Source organism: Schistocerca americana, chromosome 2, assembly GCF_021461395.2.
Source record: "Schistocerca americana isolate TAMUIC-IGC-003095 chromosome 2, iqSchAmer2.1, whole genome shotgun sequence".
Lineage (NCBI taxonomy): Eukaryota > Metazoa > Arthropoda > Insecta > Orthoptera > Acrididae > Schistocerca > Schistocerca americana.
The window spans coordinates 131,925,039-131,950,673 of record NC_060120.1 but is presented as its reverse complement, the minus strand read 5'-3'; the positions used below and the strand labels follow the sequence as shown (position 1 = coordinate 131,950,673).

The 25,635-nt window shown below is 39.4% G+C and overlaps 1 protein-coding gene across 1 annotated transcript in view; it reads left to right on the top strand.

Moving 5' to 3' along the window:
• Window positions 1–25,635, top strand: part of LOC124589517 (importin-5) — a 169,004-nt gene that overhangs the window by 105,785 nt on the left and 37,584 nt on the right. Inside the window, exons 15-18 of the mRNA XM_047131559.1 lie at window positions 875–1,066; window positions 18,318–18,430; window positions 19,124–19,264; window positions 19,357–19,506. Coding sequence (XP_046987515.1) covers window positions 875–1,066; window positions 18,318–18,430; window positions 19,124–19,264; window positions 19,357–19,506 — 596 coding nt within the window. The remainder of the gene's footprint in view (window positions 1–874; window positions 1,067–18,317; window positions 18,431–19,123; window positions 19,265–19,356; window positions 19,507–25,635) is intronic.

The window sequence follows — 25,635 nt, the reverse complement described above, 5'->3', positions numbered from 1 at the left end:
GTCTAGATGTTGACTTCAGGAATTGATACTTGTTTGGAATGAACGAAATACCTTTACTGAAAAATACTGTCAGTTGAGTAATTTACTGACTTTTATAACAAATTTGGTACCCCCTTGCATCGCTACAACTGTTAACTTTACTATTGGTATTTCATTCATCAATGTCACTATTTTCATCATCCTCCTATCAGAATACATTATCCTTACTACCTGCTAGGGCAATGGATATCTAGTACTGTCAGAACCCTTTGATGATAAGAACTGTTTATATTGCAGTCAAAGAGGAGAGACTTCACTCACATAAAGCTCGTGATGGCTTTGTTGACAGGTGGAGTACTGCATTATCTCCTTCTTTTCTAAAAGCTAAATGAAATAGTGCCTTCGCAGGGTGATATTCAAGGACCTGCAAGTGTGAAATCATGCCTGCAGGTGCAATGATCGTATGTCTTCGGTGAAGGAATGAGCACTAGAGTTAAGGTTCTCATTATGTAAAAATGTACCAGTATTAGTAGGCTAATTTTTTGTATCAGTTTTTTTTTGGGGGGGGGGGGGGGGGGGTGATAACAATGGTGATAACAATGACTTTAAACAATTAAATTTGTTGCCTGAGTAGGTTTGATACCTAACAAATTGCAAAATCCAAAGAAAGAAAATGCAGATTTAGTCAAACTTTTTTTATTTTGAATATGATTTGTTTTTATGTATGCACCTATTGGTTCTGCATAGTTTATAAAATTGTAATTCCTATCTTTCCTGGTGACAGTCTTTGTTAGGGTTATGAAAGAAAACAAAAATCCAGTTAGAAGTTACTGTGGGAATGATTCAGTTTTGTTCAAAGCGAATTGTTGGTACATCATTATATTTTATGTTTCAGGTCTGGAAGATAAGGCCACTGCTTGTGAAATGTTAGTGTGCTATGCCCGTGAACTAAAAGAAGGTTTTGCGGACTATGCGGAGGAAGTAGTGAGGCTCATGGTACCAATGCTGAAATTTTATTTTCATGATGGAGTGAGAACAGCTGCTGCTGAAAGCCTCCCATATCTTCTAGAGTGTGCCAAGATAAAAGGTAATTATTTTGTACATTGGTAATTTTGTTGTACAGATGTTGTAATTACTATGTTTTATCATGCACACATTATTCAGCTTTGCTATTGGAACACTTCGTTTTGTGCTTAGATGCTAGTGGATATATCTTACCATATCTTATGTCCAGGTGCAAACATATCGGATATGTAAGAGGGGCAGGCAAATGTAAACGAAACAGATGGAAAAAAGTAAGTAAACTGTTTATTATTTCAAAAGTAATCACCATCACACACACATTTATCCCACTGAAAGACAACGTGGTCAGTGCCTTCATGGAAGAATATTTGCACTTGCCTATAGAACTGTGATTGTACCCAGGTGCGTATCTCTTTGTTTGAAGCAAATTGCCAGCCACAAATGTCTTCCTGCAGGGCTCCAAAAATATGGCACTTGCATGGTGATGGGGAACATTCGGGACTCTAACTCTGGGAAAGTCATGATGACATTTTTCGTTGTTGGCAGGGGCTCACTGCTCATTGACTTTCTCTAACACAGCACCACAATTAACTCTCAGTAGGATGTAGACACTTCGTAAAAATTGAAGTGTGCCATAGAGTTCGAATGCCCAGGAATGTCGATGGACTGAATCATTCTGTTGCAGGATAATGCCTGCTTACATTGCCAAGGTTGTTTAGCCTACACTGTAGAAATTTCGCTGAGAAGTCCTTTAAACCTTCTTCATACAATTCTGATCTGTCACCATGATATTTCCATATTTTTGGAGTCCTGAAGGAAGACATTCGTGGCCCTGATTTGCTTCAAACGAAGAGGTGCATGCCTAGGTACATACAATCACGTATCCATGGGCAACTGCAAACCTTCTTCCATGAAGGCATTGACCAATTGTATCACAGTGGGATAAATGTATAAACAGTTACAACAATTACTTTTGAAATTACAAATAGTTTACTTATTTTTCTTCACCTGTCTCATTTTCATTTGACTGTCCCTTATAACCTACTTGTATGCAGAAGTGATGTATGCTTCTGAAGTACAGTAAAACCCTACTTTTACACTTTTCAAGGGTCTTGAAAAAAAAAAAAAAAAAAGGCGTAAAGTGCGGGAAAATGTAAAATGTTGGAAATGCTTTTTTAAGTTTTATTGGTTATGTATGGGACCACCTTTCCATTTTCATAGTTTTGTGTGATATATGTAGATAATAGGCAACAAAATACTCGTCAAGGAATGTTTATAATTTAATAAAGGGTAACCTGAATTTAGTGCTATGTTTAGCAGGTGACATAACATTCATCAACACTTTAGCACAACAAATCGCATTAAAAATAATGCATACCATGCAGCCATCACGTTGATTTATGTGCTTGCAAAGCTGAAGTGATGCAAATGGCAGTTTTAGTATTTATACTTCATGCATATGAAAAGTGCGGGTCAAGAGTATACGCCATTAAAGATCTCTCTCAACTCCATTTTCAGTGTAACTTTCCTGCGAAAGTGACGTCAGCTGATGTATACAGTACTGGCCACCTATCATGCTGTTTTTGATTCTGCGTATATAGGTGTGTGAAATTTTCAGAGTGCGTTAAATATGGCAATACACTACAGATTAGTCTGTCACTGCAGCCTTTATTTCAAACTCACTCGCTTAGTCAGCTCCCAGACAAATTGACACTTTCAAATCGATGTAGACATCGGGGTTACAATAGAGATCGGCCTGTACCACAACCAAGATTACAGGGAAGGAAACCATACTACACTTAAGCATTTCAAGCACACATCTACAAAACTTAATATGCCGTTTATATTTATTATACTGACCTTTAGTTTGGTTGGTCTATAAATGTGACGTGAACAAGTGGGTACAGTAGTTACTACTTTTTAGCTAAAAAATCCAAAATTGTAGATAGTTATAATTTTTTCTGGTGAATTTTTTCATTGTGATTTTCGAGTTCATAAACACAATGAAAACTTTTCTGCAGCTGAAATATATATTTTTTAATTGTTTCCACTGCTGCATTAACAACTGCAAGTGAGGGAACCTCATTGTCCTCATCACTGTCTCTGCCACTTTGTGTTTTCTTGTGCGTGAAAGTCGATCACATCATGAACAGAAACACTTTCCACAATGACAACATCGTCGTCAGTGTGTAAGAAATCGTGAACCGGATGCTGGACCTGCAGCTTTTCCCATGATGAAGCAAGCAGTTTTTCACCGTTGCCACTAACACTCGCATCTGGTGCATCAGATCCATTTCAGTTGTTGGCTTCAATGAATCCCGCTATTCGGAAGCATAACTTCTGTCCATGCCTTTGCAATATAATGCAAAGCATAAAAATTAGCACTTTAAAGGAGGCTGGGTATTTCCCAACTTCCATCAAAGTTAATGCCATTTGCACAGTCGCCTTCCTATAGTGCGTTTTCAAGGCATGGATAATACCCAAATCCAAAAGGGTGTAATTTGCTTGTGCAGTTTGGTGGTAGAAACTCTAATTGCACATTACATAGGCTCATTTCTGGGATGCACAGGGCAACAATCCACTAACAGGAGAATTTTTCTGTTATGAATACCCATTCTTGCATAAAGGCAATGTAATTGCTTCTTGAATAATTCCGACGTCATCTACACTTTTTTGTTGGCACTGTAGTTTGTGGCAGTGTTTTATGTTTTTAAAACACAGAGGTTTTTTGGATTTGCCAATCGCAAACAGTTTAATTTTTTCGGAACCATCCACATTCTTACCTAACATTACTGTCAGGCGAACTTTATCGTGTTTACCTCCATGGCAGTTTTCGCCTTTAAAGGCAAGTGTTTTATGTGCCAATACGCTGAAAAGGAGATCTGTTTCGTCAATGTCGAAGATATCCTTCTGTTTATATTGTTTCAAAAATTCTTGTAACCTACCACTCTGTGATTCCATAACAGATTTTATGCCCCACTGTTTTCTTCACCACATACAGTTTTATACACTACATAGTACTGCTTCTTGAATCTATCAATCCACCCATTAGATGCTGTAAAGTCCTCACTCCCAAGTACATTGGCAACTTTAAGCACCTTTTCGCGCAACATCACACTGTTTATTGGAATATGCAGTGCACGTGCTGCCTGAAACAGTAATTTCTTCCAGTTCTGCATATTTCGAATAGCTGGCATATTTCTTTTTTTGGAATTTGGCCCACTCTTGGTTACACTTTCCAAAATAGTCTGTTTTTCATGATAGTGTTCAACGTAGAAATGGGTATTCCTAAACTCTGTGCTAATGCAACGTGTGTTCCACTGCGAGCTTCAACTCTTTCCAGAATTTTTCCATTTCTTCCATAGAAAGGGTTTCCCTGTCTCTTTTGATAGTAACGGCGTTTTCCATCTTAATCTGTGACAGAAAATTATTTGAAAGAAACAACCACGGACTTTGATCACTTCACACAAGGCTATGAACGTGCTAAACAGTACACACAAAGAAAGTCACAAACACAACTCTTCTCACGGCAGTTGTTTAAAGTAGCTGTATCGATTTAAATCGACTCACTTTGGTTGTAGGAACAGGCTTGTGAGCGTTGCCAACGTTGTTAACCTTAGATAGCAAACAATACTGTACAATGCTTATACGAACCATAAAGGAATCTACCATATATTAGCAAGTTACAAATACTGTGAAAGGATATCCTCTGTATGTGATCTTCATCACAGGGTGAAATTAACGCTGAAACGATGCGGGTACAATAAAGTAAGGGTACTACTTCTTGTAGCGCACAGTACTGAATGATAAAGTTGGTATAGACTCGAAACAAATGAATGTTCCTCAGAAGTTGCACGTTATTTTGGCTTCTATCGAAACAGTTACTCCCATCAGCGACCACACCAAGTTGGGGTTGGCAGTGGCAGGATACAAATCACAATTTGTTCTGACTTGAGATTTGCAGTGTGGAGCACCGTTAACTGTGTAACTTACATAAACACTACTTGAAGGCATACACAGTGCATGCATCATTTTATGTCAATATGCCAGTTTTTTCCCCTCCACGAACATTGATTCATAAAATGCAAATCGTGGAAAAATTACTGATCTGTTAAAGTAAAAATAGGTGTGAATTGACATTCTGAACATAGGAAATCTGAAGGGAGTGAAAAAAATGTCGTAACCAGTGGGAAAACGTTAGTTCCGGGAACGTAAAAGTGCAGTTATACTGTAGTTTTACGGATGACTTTTTAAAACAAAAAGGGGATGCTGAACTTCAGTGACACCTCATAGTCTGTTCTCAAAAAATACTGACAATGGGAAAGCATGGTAATGGGGATTAAAGAACGTACTAAATAGAGAAATAATCCAAAGCTGTTCACCTTGATGGGCTTTTTCAGGATATAGAAAGTTGTCAAGATGAATCTACCTTCCATTATTCCAGACTTCATGCTAAGGGTGGTGGATCCTCAGTGAGTGCCCCCATTTACCTTCACTTTTTGCTTGGGATAACAGCTTACAAACTACCTTAATGACTCTGATTACAGAATAATACTGCAGCAATAAAACATGAATGTGTGTGAGAGAGTGAGGAGGGGGGGGGGGGGGGGGGGACTTCAGTTGGCTCATTCCACGTCAGAGGGACCAATAGTAAAAAGTGTCCACACTTCACCATCTCCAAACCTAATGAAATTTGGTGTGAAGGTTCTACATGGTCTTTGATGATTATATACCTAATTTAGCCCAGTATCTTCAGTGGTTGAATTTTTAGGAGATTTTAAAGAGAGGTGCTCACCTCCGCATCGTGTACGAAGGTGCAGATGTGCCAACTTTGCTAGGCTTTTTTTAAAACTTCTAGCAAACATTTCGTCATTTGCTTTAATATACATAGAAAAATTTTGATGTTGAATCACACAATGGCAAAAGTTAGGGATTTAGCCATATCTAACTATATATTCAAGCCTCTAAAGTGGCTAAAATATTTGTAGCACTATTCTAAGAGCCATGGTTTGACCAACCGCAGCTACTTTTCATATGAGCCAATCACGCCAAAACTTCAGATGGCTATTACTACCTGTGATGTCTATATATCAGTCAAATTTAGTTAGTACAGGATGCTCAGATGAAAAGATATGTATCTGCAAATTTGGCCAAAATTTTCTACTTTTGGGTGACAATATCTCAGCTGTCTTCTTCAATCCTTTTTTTCCTTGCCACAGCTGGATAGAGCATCCTTCAAGCTTTCAAAGCTATATTGTTTAATTTCTGGATCTTGCATATTGATGAGTAAGAATACCTATCAAAGTAGGGAAAATGGTTTACTGATAAATACAAAAATTAACACAATTTTGAAGTTTGTAAATCAAAAAATGTATAATTGTAGTGTCTTTTAATATTATAAGATTTTCCTGTGGTTTAGGGAAAGTAACTACGCTAATAAGAAGTGTTTTTACATTATTTTTTACAGCGTTGAATATAATAAAACCTCAGAAAGTGCTGTGAGGATTGTAAAATCTGGAAGAATGCTATGTTGCTTTAGAAGCTTTTTACCCTACAATGCATTGTCACTCAGTTTCCATTGGTATTTTAAAGCAGCAATAGTTTCTTAAGGCTCTATCCTCACAGCAGTGATATACATGCTGAATCACTAGTTTCAGTTGCTGCTTTCATTATTGGCAATTTTCGCATTGCCAGTCTTTTGTGCTGAACAATCTTAGGGTTGAGTATCGAGTTTTTGAATACTCAGTAATCATTGTTTTAGCTGTAGGTAAGCACTAAAAAAATATGTTTTGATAGCCTAATTTGTATATTTTATATAAAATCAATACTGAATCTTGTCTGAAGTCATTGCCATTCTATCGTGGCCAGAGGGAACTACATTCAGTTAAGGAAATGTCACCAATTGATAAGGAGCCTCTTCACTTTAGGCCTGGGCTTGGTTTTTCTGAAGATGCCCAAATTTGTTCATACCAGAATGCCTTGTTGACGGCAAAATTTCAATTCCTGCACAATTTGTGCAAACCATTCGGTAAAGATAAACATAACCGAAGGCTTGAACACCAGTAAACACTGCAGTGTCTGATACGTTGAAGTTACTGACTAACAAAGTTTTCAAACTTGGTCAGAAAATATGTACCAAATGTAGACATGAAATGCCCCAAAAGAATCATCCCACCAGGATTAGCAAGAATCGCTATCCACTGAAGACGTAGGTGTTGTTGATGCTTGCTAACACTTCATTATCATCACTTGGAGAATCACTGATGTTGCTAAAGTGAGTTATGTATGATCAAAATCACAGTTTAATCGTAGTTTATTTAAACAGCAAGAAAATTAACTTACATAATATGAGCTACACCACTGTTTTATTAAACAGTAATGAAATAAATTTTCAGTACAACACCCTGTTGCCAAGGACAGGTGTTACAGAGACAGTAATGACCAACTAGAAGCATCAAGCAGTGCAGTGGCATCACATCCCATCCAGCTCCTTATTTGCTCACTAATTATCTCATAGACACATGTCTCAATGTGGCATTAGGCTGCTAGCCCATAATCTGGGTCATTTTTTCTGCCTAGCTCGCTTTGTATTTTATATCACTGCTGCTCTCTTGGACGTATGACAACACAAATTATCATTGTCACCTGAAGCAATAATGAACGAATAGGTACAGGTGTGTAGTTGTGAAACATAAATGGAACCGTGCAAAATAGTTTTATTTTTTGTTGGCGCACTTTATACACAGGCACGCCCGCTCGTGGGTTAAACTTCAGACTTCAAGCAATAGCAGTAAAGTTCAAATTTTGACCCTCGCACAAATAGCTGCGCTACTAAAAAAATGGGTAAAGAGTTCGCTGTTTCAACTAACATGGTGAAGAAGGCTAGGAAACTGAAGATGGAATATGAGATTTTGTCAACACCTGCAAACCAAAAAGGGGAAAAAGCTCATTGATGGAAATAAAACAAAATGTCCTCACTTTCATTGAAGATGATGTTTTCTCGTTCGTGCACAGGCAAAAAGGATTGTGTTGCAGGAAGAATAAATGAGGAAAGATTCACAAGGAGAGACACCTGCTCCTTTGTAACCTTAAAGAAATGTTCATTGCTCATTGTAAGCGATATGGAAATGAACTAAGCTTCTCAAAATTTTGTGAGCTTAGGCGGAAATGGTGTAGTACAGCTGGTGTTTCTGGATCACATTCAGTTTGTGTACGTGCAATTAATCAACATGTCAAATTCAGGGTGTATACGACCCAGAACAACCGGGAGATCCGAGAAAAACCTGGAAATCTTTTCATCCGGGAGAAAACCTTGAAAAATCCGGGAATTTTTTTAGAATTCCGGGAATGTTTCATTGTTTTAGTTTTCAGTTAATTTTTTATAATTTTGACTGGTAAGAACAGAATAATACTGTAGCAATAAAACATGAACTAGAGGGAAGAAAACGAAAATAGATCTTAAATTGCAGAGGAAATGTGCCATATACAACAACAAAATGCACTGCTCATACAAGCAACTGCCAGTAGCAAAATGTATCAAAGGCTTTAGGGAGACTATGCAATGCTTCATAACAACAAATTGCCTCAATGAGCGTGATGTCACAACTGTTGACATTTAGATTCTTTTTGGCTGTTACGAGCAGGCGCATGCGCAGTTGTCGCAGATGAGTAGTACCTTCTCCCGCTTCTCGCTACAGAAATGTGGTCGTTGGCTGTGTAAGCAGTCGCAACAAGCAGCAACTGGGAAAAATTTTACTCCTGCGCCAACCTGCCAGATTCACGCATGCGCATCAGCCCGGATCTATGGGGGGGGATTCATATTCTTGAGGGGGAAAAACCCTTGTTTCACAAAGTGCCTGGCATCCAGCACACCTTGGTCTATCATTTACTCATATGATTTTGAAAGGCATCTGGTTCCTGAAGAGGGCTGTAGCCATTTCAGTAGTTGCAGGGGCAGTAATCTGGATGATGGCCCAATCTGGCATTGTAACATCAACCAAAATGGCCTTGCTGTGCTGGTGCTGCAAACAGCTAAAATGTAGGGGGGAACCACACCCATAGTTTTTCCTGAGATTATGCTCTCTATGGTATGGTTAAATGATGATGGTGGCTGGCATCATCTTGGGTAAAATAGTCCTCCACTCGGATCTCCTGGTAGGGGCTACTCGGGAGGATGTCGTCATTGATAGGAGGAACAAGTTATGGTCAGGTGAATACAGGGTCATAAATACAAAATGAAATAGGGGTAAAGCAGGAGTGTGTTTAATACTATAAACAGCTTAGTGAACGCATTATCAAAACCCATGCCTATTTTATATGCCAACTAGCTCTCCAGATGAAGAAGAGATTGAAGAACTGTATGGCGAGAGAAAAGAAATTATTCAGATAGTTAACGGAAGACAAAAGTTTAATTGTGATGGGAGAGTGGAATTCAGTAGCAGGGAAAGAAAGAGAAGGAAAAATAGTGGGTGAATCTGGACTGGCAGAAAGAAACGAAAGGAAGCCACGCTTGGAAGAAATTTGTGCAGAACATAATTTATTCATCATAAACACTTGGTATAAGAATCGTGAAAGGAGGTTATATATGTGGAAGAGATATCTGGAGGCATGGAAGGTTTCTAATTGATTATAGAATGGTATGACAGAGGTTTTGGAACCAAATTTTAAATTGTGAGACATTTTTAGGGCACATGTGGACTCTGTACTCAATGTATTGGTCATGAACTGTAAATTAAAGCAAAAGGGTAGGAAATTGAGGCGATGGGACCTGAATAAGTTCAAAGAACCATAGGTTGTTGGAAGTTTCAGAGGGAGCGTTAGGCAACGGATGACTAGAACAGGGGAAAGGAACACAGTATATGATGATTGGGTAGCTTTAAGAGATATAATAGTGAAGGAAGCAGTGAACCAAATAGGTAAAAAGACCAGGCCCAGTAGAAATCCTTGGATTACACAGGCGCTATTGAATTAAATTGAGAAAAGGAGAAAATTTAAAAACACAGCAAATGAAGCAGGTAAAAGGGAATAAAAAGTCTAAAATTGAGATTGACAGGGAGTGCAAAATGGCTAAGCAGGAATGGCTAGAGCACAAATGTAAGGATTTAGAACCATAGTTCAGTAGGGGAAATGTAGATATTACCTACAGGAATATTAAATAGGCTTTTAGAGAGAAAAGAACCAGATGTATGAATATCAAGTGCTTAGGTGGGAAAACAGTCCTGAGCAAAGAAGGGAAAGGCGGAGAGAGTATGTAGAGGGTCTATACAAGGGAGGTGACCTTAACTGAAATATTATACAAATGGGAGAGGGTGTAGATGAAGGTGAGATGGGAGATATGATACTGTGAGAAGAATTTGACAGAGCTCTGAGTGTCTTCATTAGTTGAAACAAGGCCATGAGAGTGGATGACATTTTGTTGTAACTACTGAGAGCCTTGGGAGAGCCAGCCATGATAAAATTATTCCGTCTGGTGTGCAAGATGTATGAGACAGGCGAAATACCTTCAGACTTCAAGAGGAACGTAATAATTCCAATTTTAAATAAAGCAGGTGCTGACAGGTGGGAATATTACCAAACTATCAGTTTAATATGTCAGAGTTGCAAAATACTGACACAAATTCCTAAACAAAAAATGAAAAATTGTTACAACCCATCCTAGAGGAAGATGGGAGAACATGCAAGGCAATACTGACGTTAAGACCCACTTTGTAGGTTTGGTTAAGTAAAGGCAAACCTTTGTTTATAGCATTTGTAGACTTACAGAAAGCTTTTGACAGTGTAGACTGGACTATTCTCTTTAAAATTCTGAAGGTAGCGGAGATGAAATGCAGGGAGCAAAAGGCTATTTACAACTTGTACAGAACCAGATGGCAGTTAAGAGTTTGAGGGGGGGGGGGGGGGGGGGGAGGCAGTGATTGAGAAGGAAGTAAGACAGAGTTGTATTTTATCCCTGATGATAATCACTCTGTACATTGAGCAAGTAGTAAAGTAAACAGAAAAATACTGGAGTAGGAATTAAAGTTCAGGGAGAAGAAATAAAAATTTCTGATATTTGCTATTGATACTGTAATTCTGTCGGATAACAAAGGACTTGGAAGAGCAGTTAAACAGAATGGACAGTGTGTTGAAAGGAGGATATAAGATGAAAATCAACGAAAGCAAAACAGGGATACTGCAACATAGTCAGATTATCAGTTGACGCTGAGGAAATTAGACTAGGAAGTGAGACACTTTAAAAATAGTAGCTCTGCAAAGGCTGAATGATGTCATTCTTCATCAATGCCTCTACCTGGCTGCGAATTATTCGACTTTCTGTTGCTGACCCATGGTATGCTCTCTGGCTTATTAATTGATGGTCTCCAGTGCCAATCCGGTGCTTCACCGTTGATTTGTCTAACTTGCTCTTCACCTGTGGATTGAAGCATTCAGAGAACTCTTGAATGGCAAGTAGCTTTCTCTGTTGTTCCTTAGTGAGATCTGGTGATAGTAGAGCTAGAAGATCTTGTGTCATAGTGGCAGTGCTAATTTCACCCACAGACTCAGAATCGTAGGTTTCTACGGCGCTCACCTGTTCTGCAATTAACGGCTCAGCATTTGCTACGCACATGCGTCTTGGGAGGATCTGCGGTTCTCGGCGACCGTTAACTATCCACAATTCACCGAATCCGTTCTTACATGAGACAACATAGGCTGGGATGACCAAGTTATTCTTCAGTGGTATGCTTCTCTTACATTCCACTACAAGATCCATGGGTTGATGCATGGCATGATACATGACTGCTACCTTTCTCGTGCTGACTGCAGGAATGATCACTTCATCCAGCACACAGTCTCCACACACTCGGATGTGCATCTTCCTGTCCAGAGTATCTTATCTCGTCTAGCATTATCTTCGAGTGACCACAATCTATAATTGCATGAGAAGCTATCAAGAAGTCCCATCTGAGAATGAAGTCTCTTGTAAGGCGATGAATTCTAAGGGCTGCATATGGCCACTTATACCCACACGAATGCCACATCTTCCTGTAGGTTTTACATATTTCCCATTAGCCACCTTCAGCAGAGATGTTTTGTTGTCGATGAATACAATTTTCTGCAACTGGCGACGGTATTTCTCCGAAATGACTGAAAATTGATGCTCCAGAGTCCACAAGAGCTTGGGGTTGGCCATCCATGAGGATATCGACATAGTTTCCTATCATTTATGTAGTGATCAACGGCGGAGGATTTTTCTCTTTGGCGGCCTCGTCTCCAAGGAAGGTCGCATCCTTTAGTTTCCCAGGTTGCAGTGGCTAAGTGATCGGCTGGAGCTTCTAAACAGCGATGGAGACCTTGATCAGCATGTTGGGGGAGCATCCTTTCCAGCGGCTTGCAGTGATCGTGACCTACGTCGTCCTGCACCCACATTATCTTGTTCATCTTTGCCGTCCCGGAGTTGGCGTCGCATAAGATCGGTCTGCTGTCTTCTGGCGCGGGCATCGTCAAATATCCGCGGTCTTTCTTGACAATAGCGCACTACATGTCCTGGTTGTCTGCAGTGGAAACATACTGGTTGGTTATCCTGGTCCCTCGAGGCATCGGTTATCCTTGGTGCCCAAACAGGTTCCTCATGCGGCATTGTAGGAACGTAACTTCGCCTGGGTCTCTACTTTTTTACCGTTTTAAAGGGAGATGAAGGACGAGAGATTGGGTTCAATCTCTGTTCCACTTCCTCCCTTATGACCTCTTGAAGCGTCTCTGTTTTTCATTCCCGTGCAATCCAAGTGTCTTCTGAACTCCCTCTCTCACTATCTGACGAAGAACACTTGTGAAATCAGTTTCTTTCTCCATCACAGACATCAATACGATGTTTGGTAGCCGTTCAAACTTCTTTCGTGTAGTTCTTTTTTGATGAATTGTTTCGATATACTGGCACCATTTTATGAAGTCGTCAGCTGTTGAAACCTCCTTCAGGAGTAGAGCTTGATACATGTCCTCAGCAACACCCTTCATGAGATGTGCAACCTTATCTTCCTCCTTCATTCTAGGATCCACTATTTTACACAGCTCCAAGATGTCTTGAATGTAGGATGCTGTCGTTTCTCCTGGACGCTGTGCCCTACACTTTAATTATCCTCAGCCTTGCACTTCTGTCGTCATGTGTCGCCGAAATACTTGCGCAGTTCCACCTGGAATACTTCCGGCTTTTGAACTTTTCCTCGTTGTTCTAATACCATTGCTTGGCAGTGCCCTTCAAGTAGAAAAATACGTTAGCCAAACACACGGTGTCATTCCATTTGTTAAATTTTGTTATACGCTCATATACCTTCAGCCACTTGTTTCAATCTTGGCCAGTCACCAGAGAACCCAGAAGGATGTCTTATGTGGTGGCACACAGTTGCTGTCATCGTGAAGTTCTCTTCTTCTTCTTCTTCTTCTGTCTCCAATAGATTGCGATCTGTTGAATATGTCTCTGACTCAGCTTTCTCGCCATGTAAACGGCGGCTCTGTCGTGGCCTGATGGGAGCCACTGTGTCGTCGATGATATGCGGTATCTCAAGTTCCAATACCCAGCGCCTCCACCAGAATAATGTCACCTAGAGGAAGGTGTAAGTAGATGAATGATGAACACTAACTTCACTTAACGATGGTTTATTCAGCACTTGCACATAGAAGAATGCGAAGCAAACTGCCTCCGGTATATAAACAACAGCATCCTACATTCAAAAGTCTTGGAGCTGTGTAAAATAGTGGATCCTAGTGGATACGGTATATAAACAGCTACAGAACATTCCAGTACAATGATTCTTGGCACCTGTGGATACTACTAGAATGTCCTCAAACCGAAGATAGAAATTAAAATTTTACAGTTCAGGTGAGTTTTGAATTCGTGACCCTCCATGCAACAATCTAGTACCATAACCACTACACCACAGTGGTGGTGCTACTCAGCTTCTTCTGCGACAATATTGCTACTCATCATAGAAGGGAAACATAGTCGCAGACAAACACAACAGAGACTCTTATACATTTTAGCTTTGTGAAGTAAACACACACACACGCAGTCACACAAACACAACTCACATGCACATGAACACTGTCTGGCTGCTGCAGCTGGACTGACAAGGTAGTGATCCAATTCGACGCGTCAGAAACCATCCAGAAATCTTTCAGACAGGAAGAATACAGAAAATGAAATGCTGTGTCCAAATTTTACCTACAAAGACAGGCTGCAAGTATTTTTATTTATTTTTTTTTTTTTATTTTTATATTAGGTTATTCAGTTTTTCCACACGAAAAACCACTTAAGACAGCGGTTTCTACACCCATTTTTGCCTGGCGCGTGGTTCGGTGAATAAGCAGACACAGCCATGATGAGAAAATAGTGCTGCGTAGCGTGAAGTCCAAAGTGAACACACGTGAAGTTCGAACACTCCCATCGTACCAGAAATGTCTTAAATCATTAATCTTTTTGAATAACTTGCAGCACATATTGACTCCTAAACTGTTGCACATGTAATTGTTACATGAATGACAGGCAGAAGAAAATGAAGGCAGTGTATTACGTTATATTACAGATGAGTTCCGTCAATCAGGACTCTTAATCTGTTGACTTGAGATGCTTTTTAAAAATTCCTATAGCACAGTTCTTATGATTTTTGAATAGTGTATATTTTACTGTCAGTGAAACAGTTCCTTGTTAATCCCATGTAGTCACCACAAAAATGCGAAGTATGTATTGCGTAACGAAAACAAATACACGGTGTTTCAAAATGAATATACTGATTTTAAGGCTTCGTAGCACGTTTTACATTCACCTCACAATTATAAATTATACATCATGTGAAAGAGTAACACAAACAGTTTTTCTAACAGTTAATCATTGGGAACACCGATCACACACAGTCGATATGAGAGTTGTTCCAAAACCTAGCTCAATGTGTCGGGGGTAACGTACAATAATACTGTTTCTAAAATTGGACAGATCAGCTGGCAGCAGAGGCACATACACATGATCCTTTATGAACCCTCAAAGATAAAAATCACATGGCGTCAGATTGTGTACGGATGTGGAGGTCACGCACAACATGGTCTGTCATCCGGTCCCTGCGGCCAATCCAGCGATTGGGAACGTCGTCGTTTGACCAGTCACCTGATGCATTATGCCAGTGAGGCGACACACTATCTTGCTGCCTAATAAAGTTCTGTTGTTCTGCTTCTTCCAGTTGAGGCACGGGCCATAGTTCTAGCACATTAAGATAAGAAACACCAGTTACAGTTGCTTCACTGAAAAAGAAGACCCAAAACTTTGTGTGGGGTTATGGCACATTCAATTTAGGGGAGTCTCGTTGCAGCTGTATCATCTCCTGGGGATTTGCTGATCCCCAGATGCGCGCATTGTGTGTGTTGACATTTCCATTGACTTGAAATGTCGATATATTACTGAAGACGACACAATCCACAAAATCTTCATTGTCATGCAGCAATGTTTTGTTTGCTAAATTCGCATGTAAACCATAGTCTGTAGGTATTAGAACTTGTAACGCTGTACATGATAAGGATGTAGTTGTAAGTGTCTCCCTGAAAGTTTCCACACAAACTCCACTGGAGCTGCTAATTCACGATTAGACTTCTGAAATGATTTCTTGTGACTATGTGTGAAAGACTCTCACTCGTTCAACACATTCTTCAGTTACTCTTAGTCATTCCATACTCTTCCCATTGAACTGCTTGAGTTGCTCTTTCATTTGGTGTATTTTTTACAGTTGTAAGTAGAACGTAATAAATGCTACACCACCTTAAAACCAGAATGTTCATTTTGAAACACCCTTTATTTACCTTACACAAGGCACACACGATAAAAGAAAAATTAATGCATTCAGGCACTTCACAGTGATTTCTAGTGTTATTTAGACAGAATTAGTATGGGATAAGAGATGGTTGTGGCCACTGTTTTGCGTATTGTGCAGTTTACTAGGCATACTTGATGAAATTCGTAAAATGTGATGAAGGAAACTGACAGTACAAAAAATGACTTAAGTTTAACAGTACTGTTATGTTGATAAACATGAAACGACAAAGACCTATTGGAAATTGTCTTGTCTGACAGTTACCTGCAAAATGCTTTATGCTGTCCAAATATTAATTATTTTCTGCAACTCTCCAGTTTTTCCAGATTTTGCTATGTCAGTTACAATATTGTTGCACCTAAACAGTGTTTTTAAATTTTGGCCGTAATTTGCCTTGAGATTCTTGATGACATGAAGCTGCAGAAACAGTAATCCACTGATCGTTATCACTGATATTGTTGTAAGCAGTTCATAGACTGCACAAGCAACTCTTTTTTTCTGCTCAAAATGATAAAAGTGCAGGTTGCAGTTCTTGTACGAAACTTGACCGACTGGCTTATTATGTACAGCATTTTGGAGAATACCAAGAAGCTATAATTTGTCTATAGTAATACATATCAATGACATCCCCTCTACACATGTACTGGAAGTAAACTTTGTAATTTTGTAACTCCCTTTTCTGTATAATTTTCTGAAACTATTTAACTAGTTCAAAGAATCCTGGAAATCAATGATGTTCATCTCACTTTCAATTCAGATGGCCTAGTCTCATAGACCTCCCTCACTAACAGTATATTGACCTTCACAAGTGGTTATAAATCTTTTGAATAGTTTTTCATTTGAATAATTTTTGTAGTTTCATTTTGATGCATATTTTGTACTGTGCGTAAATCTTTGTACCATTCATATACTTCAGTTCAATTTTACGAAACCATACCGGCAATGCTGAAAGTTAAGCATTTTCTCCCTCTTTTTTTAACTAAAAATTTTACAGTATTATCTTTGTTACTGAAAGGTATTCCTCTGTGTTTTCTTTGGGCCATGAACATACTGTATTTGTGCTCTGAACTTTAATTAGCACAACATTCATTGTTCAAACCCCAATTCACAGAATCAAATGAATTACATCCTGTGTCTTCTAATGTTTCCACAATTTATAATGAAATGTCAAAATCATTCAAATAAATGTCCAAGAAATTAATAAATAATTAACACACATGTAGATCTTCATAAGAAATAGACAACTGCAATTACATACGACGTTCCTGTTATTTCATCTTTGTGAAGTTGAAAAATTAATTGGATACCAGATTACTGTGAAACTACGTAACCTCTCCAAAAACAGATACTATTTGCAAACATATATGAGGAGAACAAAAAGGAAACTAATTCAGTTTCACCCCATTGTTAACACTTAGTGATACTGCAGAGGCAACTGCTAATTATTATCCATGTTAAATGAGTTGCAAATTCAAGTGAATAGTAACTGTGAACAACTGTATCAGTGAAGCTATCAGTGGAAACTGAAATTCGCTTTACAAATTAAGTTTGCTTTGTGCCATGTTATCCGTTCACCTATGTGCTGTGAATCAAAGATATTTTCCTGTCATGTTGCACATGTGCCATCTGCTACAGCTATGGTAGGGTATACATTTTTCCAGCCACCTGGCAAACTGGGAATTTGACAATTTTCAATAATTTATAAAAATATTTGCTGCTAAAATTTTGATATTTTGTTTCTTTTGGTGTATTCTTCCCATATAAAAAAATTTCAGGCCAGGTATTGAAATGTCAGGTTTGACAGTTCCCTTGTGAGTGGCAACTGCGCATGATGGGAGCAGCACGGTTAGAGGGGGAGGATAGTATAGTGAGGTGGAGGCAGGTATAGTGCAGCTTGAGGGAGTGTATAATTCATAGCTGCAGGATACAAAATGTGTTATTACCTCAGGGACCTGGCGAACAATATTTTCAAGCAGGTAAAGAAATTTTTGCTTTTTGCATCTGCGATACTCCATCCCCTAATCAATTGCCAAATTGATTTTCTTCCTTCAGAGAACAGCACTTCATGCCAGTGGGTTGGGGTTGATCATCCATAGTTTTCAAAAAGTTGAGATTTTAAGCAAGTGTGGATTTCAGTGTGTATCCACATAGCTATGTATGCTGGCCTCTTTCGTAACAATTGTTTCAGCTGTTGTCTGGTGATTTTTAGTATTGCATGATTCACCATTAGAATTTAATATTATTAGTGTGATTTGATAACAGGCACAATAAAATAGAGATTTCACAATGGTTATGTATTAGTATTACCTAAGTATTGTGAAGAACACACATTTTTGATCATATGAGTAAAAATTGTATTACATAGATGAAAAAAAGTAAATGGAAATTATTAGGTAAATTATGCTCTGTTATTTGTTAGCGAAATTTGAGGTTGGTTCACGAAATTGGTGTTCTGATGCTTGTCTGCATGTTTGTTCTTTTGAATAGGCCCAGAGTACTTGAGAGATATGTGGTCATTCATCTACCCTGAACTACTAAGAGCAATTGATACTGAACCCGAAAACGAGGTACTGGCAGAACACATGCATTCAATGGCAAAGGTTTGTAGACATATTTCTGTCTTCACTGAAATCGTATATAAATATTTTTGTTGTCACCAAATGTTTCTTAAATTTTAGACAATGATTAAATAATGAAAAGACCAGGTTGCAGTACGAACAGTATAGTATTATGAAAAGGGTAGAATGCTACTCACCTTAAAGATGACGTTGAGCTGCAGACAGGCGCAACAGTCTTTTCGTGCCTGCCTGCAACTTGAAATTGTCATGGTGAGTAGTAGTCTATCCTTTTCATAATATTGTTTGCATAATGGTTAAGTAACTTTCCAAGTTGTTACATATTACGTTGATGTTTGGGTTACATGTGACTGCACTGAACACAAGTTGTGAGTCTAGCTGCAGAGGATGGAATAAAGACAATATTATGAAGAGGATAGATTTACTTACTTTATAGAGATGTTAGGTTGGAAAAGTAATTTGTTACGGGACTATTGCCTCACTTCTTACTACCAACTAGTTTTTGTTTTGTGGCAGGTGTTTTCAGCATTATCTTTGTGCCCCCCCTCCTCTCCCCCCTCCCGCAAAGTATTTCCTTTCTGCTTCCAATATTGCCCCTGTTTCTTACACTTCGCAGTGCTTATTTTGGTAGCGTAAGTTATATTTCTTACTGCATATTTTCCTCCTATATTTTAATGTCCCATGCTATGTGTACTGAATCTGTGTTCGTTTCAACAGTGCATAGAAACTCTTGGTAGTTTCTACTTGACAGCAGAAACTGTGGGTGAACTAATCCGTATTGTTGATAAAATTATGAAGGATCACTTTGAAAATGCAGCAGCACGACAAGAAAAGAGGAAAGATGAAGATTATGATGAGGTGAGCTTATGGCAATATTACTCTCCATAACTTGAATGAAATGATGAGTGCTATTATTGTGCCATCATAACACTGAAATGCTTGGTTTGCAGGTGGTAGAAGAGCAGCTTGTTGATGAAAATAATGAAGATGTTTATATATTGAGCAAAGTTGCCGATATTGTACATTCCCTTTTTTTGACTTACAAAGCAGACTTCTTCCCATTCTTTGATCAAGTTGTTGGACACTTCGTAAAATGCTTGGTGAGATATTTCACGTGTACTCATTTTCTTAATATTCCAATGTTATTAAATTAAATTTTTGCTGTGTGTCTTTTCAGGTTTGCGATTTACTTGAAAATTTCCTTTGAGCACATAGTATTTCAATAAGATGATATTATTTTCTTCATAATTGGCTGTGAGCAGTAGTAGTGCACTTGTTGTTCTGGCATCAACCCAGTTTGAAGTATTGTTATACCTGGGCCACTGAAACATGGCATTTCAAGGTAACTCCCCAAGCGTCATAGAGTTGGTAATATAACTATCAAACAAGTGAGGAACGCGAGGCACTGTGTCTTCTGAACAAGTAATAGCAATGAACAAAAGCCGGTTCCTGCGTCGACGCTACCAGGTTGCCAGCTTCTGTGTAAACATTGTATGTTAGTGTGGGAACGCCTTGTGTTGCTGCTTGTTAAACAATGTCACCAAAATTATGTCGTTCACCAAGCAACAGTCCGTTGTGCCATGCAGTGTCATTAAATAGTCAGGCCTTGGAATTTCTAAGGATGACTCTAGAGTGTTATGAGCAAGAAAAACAATTTGTTTCTGTTCATGGGCATGTGTCGATTCCTGCTGCTAAAGTTTGAGTGTACCTCGAACACTCTAGGCCTCAGTGAAAGAACAATTGTAAGAAAGGGGTGCTACTTCGAGACTTAAGACAGTGAAGTAAACAGTGTGGAAGAAAGCCCCTGTGGGAGAAACAGTGTGTTATATTGATTCTTTCCAATCTGATGCAATTCGTCGGCACATATACGGATACTACAAAAGGAAAGAATATCCCACAATAGCAAAGTTGCTAATTTCTTTAAAAGAAAGTGAGCTTTTCTCAGGGGAAAAAGTCACTTAAGATGATATTAAAAAGTATGGGCTTCTGTTTTAAAAAATTAGATGGACAAGAACTGTTCCTTGAAAAAGCTCGTGTTATTGCAGCTCGTACCATTTTCTTACACAGAATTGTAGGAAAGGACATATACTCAATCATATGGTTAGGTGAAACCTGGGTCAACGCTGGAGAATCAGTTGAGAAATGCTGGACAGATGGTACTCCGAATAGCAGTGGTCATTAGTGAACAGGCCGGCCGGAGTGGCCGAGCAGTTTAAGGCGCTACAGTCTGGAACCGCACGACCGCTACGGTCGCAGGTTCGAATCCTGCCTCGGGCATGGATGTGTGTGATGTCCTTAGGTTAGTTAGGTTTAAGTAGTTCTAAGTTCTAGGGGACTTATGACCACAGCAGTTGAGTCCCATAGTGCTCAGAGCCATTTGAACCATTAGTGAACAGGAAGAGGATCCTGACTTATTGTGGCCCAAGCAGTACCTTCAAACTGCTTTTTGCCTGAAGGATTTTCAGTTATTCAATCGAAAAAAGTGGTGACTATCGTGAAGATAGGACCACCCAGTTTCTACAGTGGTTTGAAAATTTGTTGCCCCAGTTTAGTGTTCAGACAGTGTTTGCGATGGACAATGCACCGTTCTATGACATGATTTTAGACAAAACTCCCACCGATAGTGACCGTAAAGAAACTACGATGCACTGGTTGCAGATGATACACATTGCTGCAGACATGAGCATGACAAAGCTGCTGTTATACTCGCCCGTAAAACAAAATAAACTTTTGATGCCTAAATACGTTGGAGGATGAAATTTCAATTGGACACGGTCACTTGGTAATTAGGCTACCGCCGTGTCACTGCCATTTCAATCCAACTGAATTGGTTTGGAGTGAAGTCAAGGTGTGCATTAGAAATAACAACAAGACTGCTACTATAACAGAAGTGGAAAGACGGCTACATGAAGGTCTTGCTACTGTAGATGCTACCTCATGGGGGGAAAAAGTAGACCCTGTTGCTAAACAGCTAAGTGAAGCACAGACTATAGACGGCATTATAAATGAAAATGAGCAATTAATGATTTCTCTTGATGATGATGAAAATGGTTTCAGCACAGATTCCAATGATAGTGAAGGTGAACTGAATGGAATTGTGCCATTGACATCGTAAATTGGTAAGTGTAAGTGTATACAGAATTAATTCTTTCTATCTGCAATCAGGTGGGCATGCATGTTTTGCTTTATTTCTTTCCATGAGTGTGGATAGCGTGTTCTTTGGTATGCTTAGATTTACATTATTACATGACATTTTAAGTTCAGCTATTATGGTAACAATTTGGAACGAATTTTCATAGATATTGTCATTAACTATGGGTGTTTTTATTTCTCGGCTTCATATACTATCAAACACTTAGCCTCCGTCGTCGTTCTCCATTGTTAGAAAAACGTACTTTGTTGCACTTACGTATAAACGTTGATTGTAGCTTACATTTACAAAACATACTTCGGAGTTGTGGGCGTGTGCGGTGGCAGCTATTGCAACTTCGCACTCGCAGTATAGCCAACTGCATGCGAGCTGACATGTTTCACTAGCCCCGGTATAGTGTTGAACCTATAGTTGTTGCAGTGTTTTAAGCTCTAGTGCTCTCTATGACTTTTGATACACCACCCACTCCTTTTGTACGTTATGTTGTGAATCATGCATTTTCTGTGCAATTTTTGAGTGTGATTAGTTAGATTAACTTTAAGATAATATTACTGTATTTACCCGATTATAAGATGAGGTTTTGTCCGAAATTCGTCATTCAAAAATAAGGGGTTGTCTTATAATTGCAGATTAAACTATTGCTGCTGAGATATCAATTTTTAATTGATCAATATAGAGGTCGCCTTACATTTATGGGTGAAGCTTTGGCTATTGAGGTTTTGTGTAACTTATTTTGGAGAATTACAATGCGTATAGCTTAGCAGCCAGTACCTTCATTCGAATAGGCTCGAGATTCCCTGATACGCAGAAGTGCTTGATACAGTATCGATCCTGATTGATCATTCACATGGCATTTAACTCGCGGCACTAGTGCAGTGGATGGATATGTGGGAAACTTTGTACTACGTACGTGGTATTTAACTTGCGGCACTAGTGCAGTGGATGGATATGTGAGAAACTATGTACTAGGCATTACAGCAGTCTAATGCTCTGCTTAAAAAATCGACAGCTTTGTGAAACACAGTAGGAAACAACATTTAACTTTATCTACTCAGACTTTTGCTGCATTGGAATTGGTTTGCTGTATAAGTTCTCTTAAATGTATGGATACCGTATACATAGATTTACTCTGCTTTTTGAGTGAAGATAACATTCAAAGGTGAAGATCTTGTTCTTAAAAAAACTGTTACACGATTCTGAACCCTAGTCGTTATTTTATTTGGGTATGAGAAACTAATGATTTACGCGGTGCTTCACAAATAAAAATTCATTAGCTGTTCATGTATTAGAATACCAGGGAAAATGTTATTACCAGCTTTTAATCAGCTTTAGAACAAGGTGGCGACATTCAGATGAAATGAGAAAGAAAATAAACCCAGAAGTAAATGTCTAACAAATGGAAAAAAAACCACATTAAACTAATGGCAGTTGTTACCGCAAGAATAAATTGTAGAGGAAAGACCCGTTGTGGAGATCATACCATCAGACTCCAGTAATTTCCAGGACGAGCAAAAAAGTTTGAGAATTGGACTGAATTGTGATTGTGATCTTTCAGTTATATATTAGTTTTTGTTATTGTTACATATGACCTGCACCCTACAATATGCAACCGTCTGTTTTTTCACTGTTGCTTAAGCACAGCTCTATGGAAGCCTTGGAGGGAAGAAAGTGACACGAGCTTAGCTGAGAACTATGAGTGAGTGTGGGGAGGGAAGAGATGTGTGCCAGTAAATTTTGTCGTGCTGCCAATCGTGGGAATCTATACTGTAAACTTTGGCTTTTTATGAACATATACCGTTTGTAAAGTGCAGTTTGTGTGAATCTTTTTGTCTTCTGAATCACACTGCCTTTAAAACTGGCAAAATACTCAATAATTGCATACATTTCTGCAGGAGATGCTAAAAGTCCAGACTGGGGCCAGTGGCGTACTTACGTGTTTCGTGCAGCAATTGTGTCGACATTCTCCGTGAGGTATGAGGAAACGGTAGGGGTGGGTGTGGGGGATGGGGTGTCAGATGCAGGTTACACAGCCAATGAGAGAGTGGCGGGCAGATGATATATGTTTTTGTAGCAAAAGACATTGTAACATTCTCATACAAGTCGTCATCATCTTGGACAGTTTCCAGCCACTGGCTGGGTCTGTCGGGAACACAGGCCTCTCCATCGTGTTCTGTCTTTCCACCATTCCCACTCTTCCACCTTCGTCCAGTTCTCTCCTCTTCTCGTCACACATTCCTTCACTCCCTTCACCCATCTATCTCTTGGTCTTCCCCTGGGCCTCTTCCCCTCCGGTTGCAGATCAAACATCCTCTTTGGAATTCTTCCCTCATCCATTCTCTTCATGTGTCCATACCACTGCAGTCTTGATTTTTCTATCCTGTCCTGTACTGGTTCCTCCTTTAGTCTTTCCCTCACATACACATTTCGCAATCTGTCTCGTCTTGTTACACTCAACCTGCTCCTCTGGAACTTCATTTCACTAGCTTGTATTCTACTTTTGTCGCTTTTGTGCATTACCCATGTCTCACTTCCGTATGCCAACATGGGGACAAAGTAGGTTCGGTATATAATTCCCTTGGATTTCTGTGGCACCTCCTTGCTCCAAATAAGCCCCCTAATGCATTTGAAGAACTGCCCTGCTTTTCTGCACCTGTCATTTATTTCCATTGCGTTTCCCCTCTTACTTTCAATCATGCTTCCCAGGTACTTGAAGTTATCTACCACTTGTAGTTTTTCCCCTCCACAAGTTATATCCACATTTGGCCTATTCTTCTTCCTTGTTGTGACAATTATTTCACTTTTCTTTGCAGAGAAATGCATATCATATTGTGCTGCCGTTGCCTCCCATACATCTAACTGCTCTTGCACCTCCTTCTCGCAATTTCCCTATAACATCAGGTCATCGGCAAAAAGCACTGCTTTCATTTTATGATCTCCAATTGCATCTGATACTTGCTGTAGGATTTCATCCATAACAATAATAAACAATAAAGGCGAAAGTGCACTTCCCTGCCGCAGCCCATTTTCCAGCTTGAACCATGCAGTACGTTCCCTCCCCACTTTCACACAACTCTCACTTCCCTCATACATTTTTCTGACTTTTCGTGTTATCTCTTAATCTATCCCTTTTGCGTTCAGCACATCCCAGAGCTTGTCCCTATAGATACTGTCATACGCCTTCTCAATATCTAAAAAGGCCATGATTAAGTCCTTCCCGTACTCATAGTGCCTTTCCTGCAGTTGCCTTACCGCAAATATGAGGTCCGTTGTTGATCTTCCCGGTCTGAAACCATACTGCTCCTCTTGCAGTCTACTTTCGATACTGCTTCTTATTCACTTTTCCAGGATCTTTTCATAGATTTTTCCACAGTGGCATAGCAGGGTGATTCCTCTGTAGTTCTCACATCTCCTTTTATCCCCTTTCTTGAAGATCGGGACTATAATTCCTTTCTTCCAATCCTCAGGAATTCTGTTCTCCTTCCACACCACCCTCAGCACTCTGTATAGCCACTGGGTTCCTACTTCTCCTGCTGCTCGTATCATATCCACTGTTACTTCGTCCCAACCTGGTGCCTTGCCCCCTTTCATCCTCTTTATGGCTTCTTCCACTTCATTCCGAGTTAGATCATCAATTTCCCCACTATTATAATCGTCTGCTGCCTTAGGTTCTCCATCACTGTTAGTTACCCGCTTGACAGCATTCAACAGATCTTCAAAGTACTCCTTCCAAATCTTTTTGAGCTCATGCATTTCCTCCACAACTCTTCCATTATTATCCATGATCCTCAGGCACTCGCTTCTGTCGTTCCTCTTATTTCTTACCATGGTGTAAAGTACTTTTTTGTTCCCTTCACTGTCCTCTTCTAACATTCTTGTCCATTTTTCCATCCACTACTTCTTCTCCGCCCTTACTATGGTCTGTGCCGCTTTCTTGCTTCCCTTATATTTTACCCTAGCTTCCACTGTTCGGGTCTGGAACCATTCTCTGAAGGCTTTGTTCTTTCGAAGTACTGCCTCTTTACATATGTTGTTCCACCATGGGGTTTCCTTACTTCTCCTCTTTGTGCTAGTTCTTCCG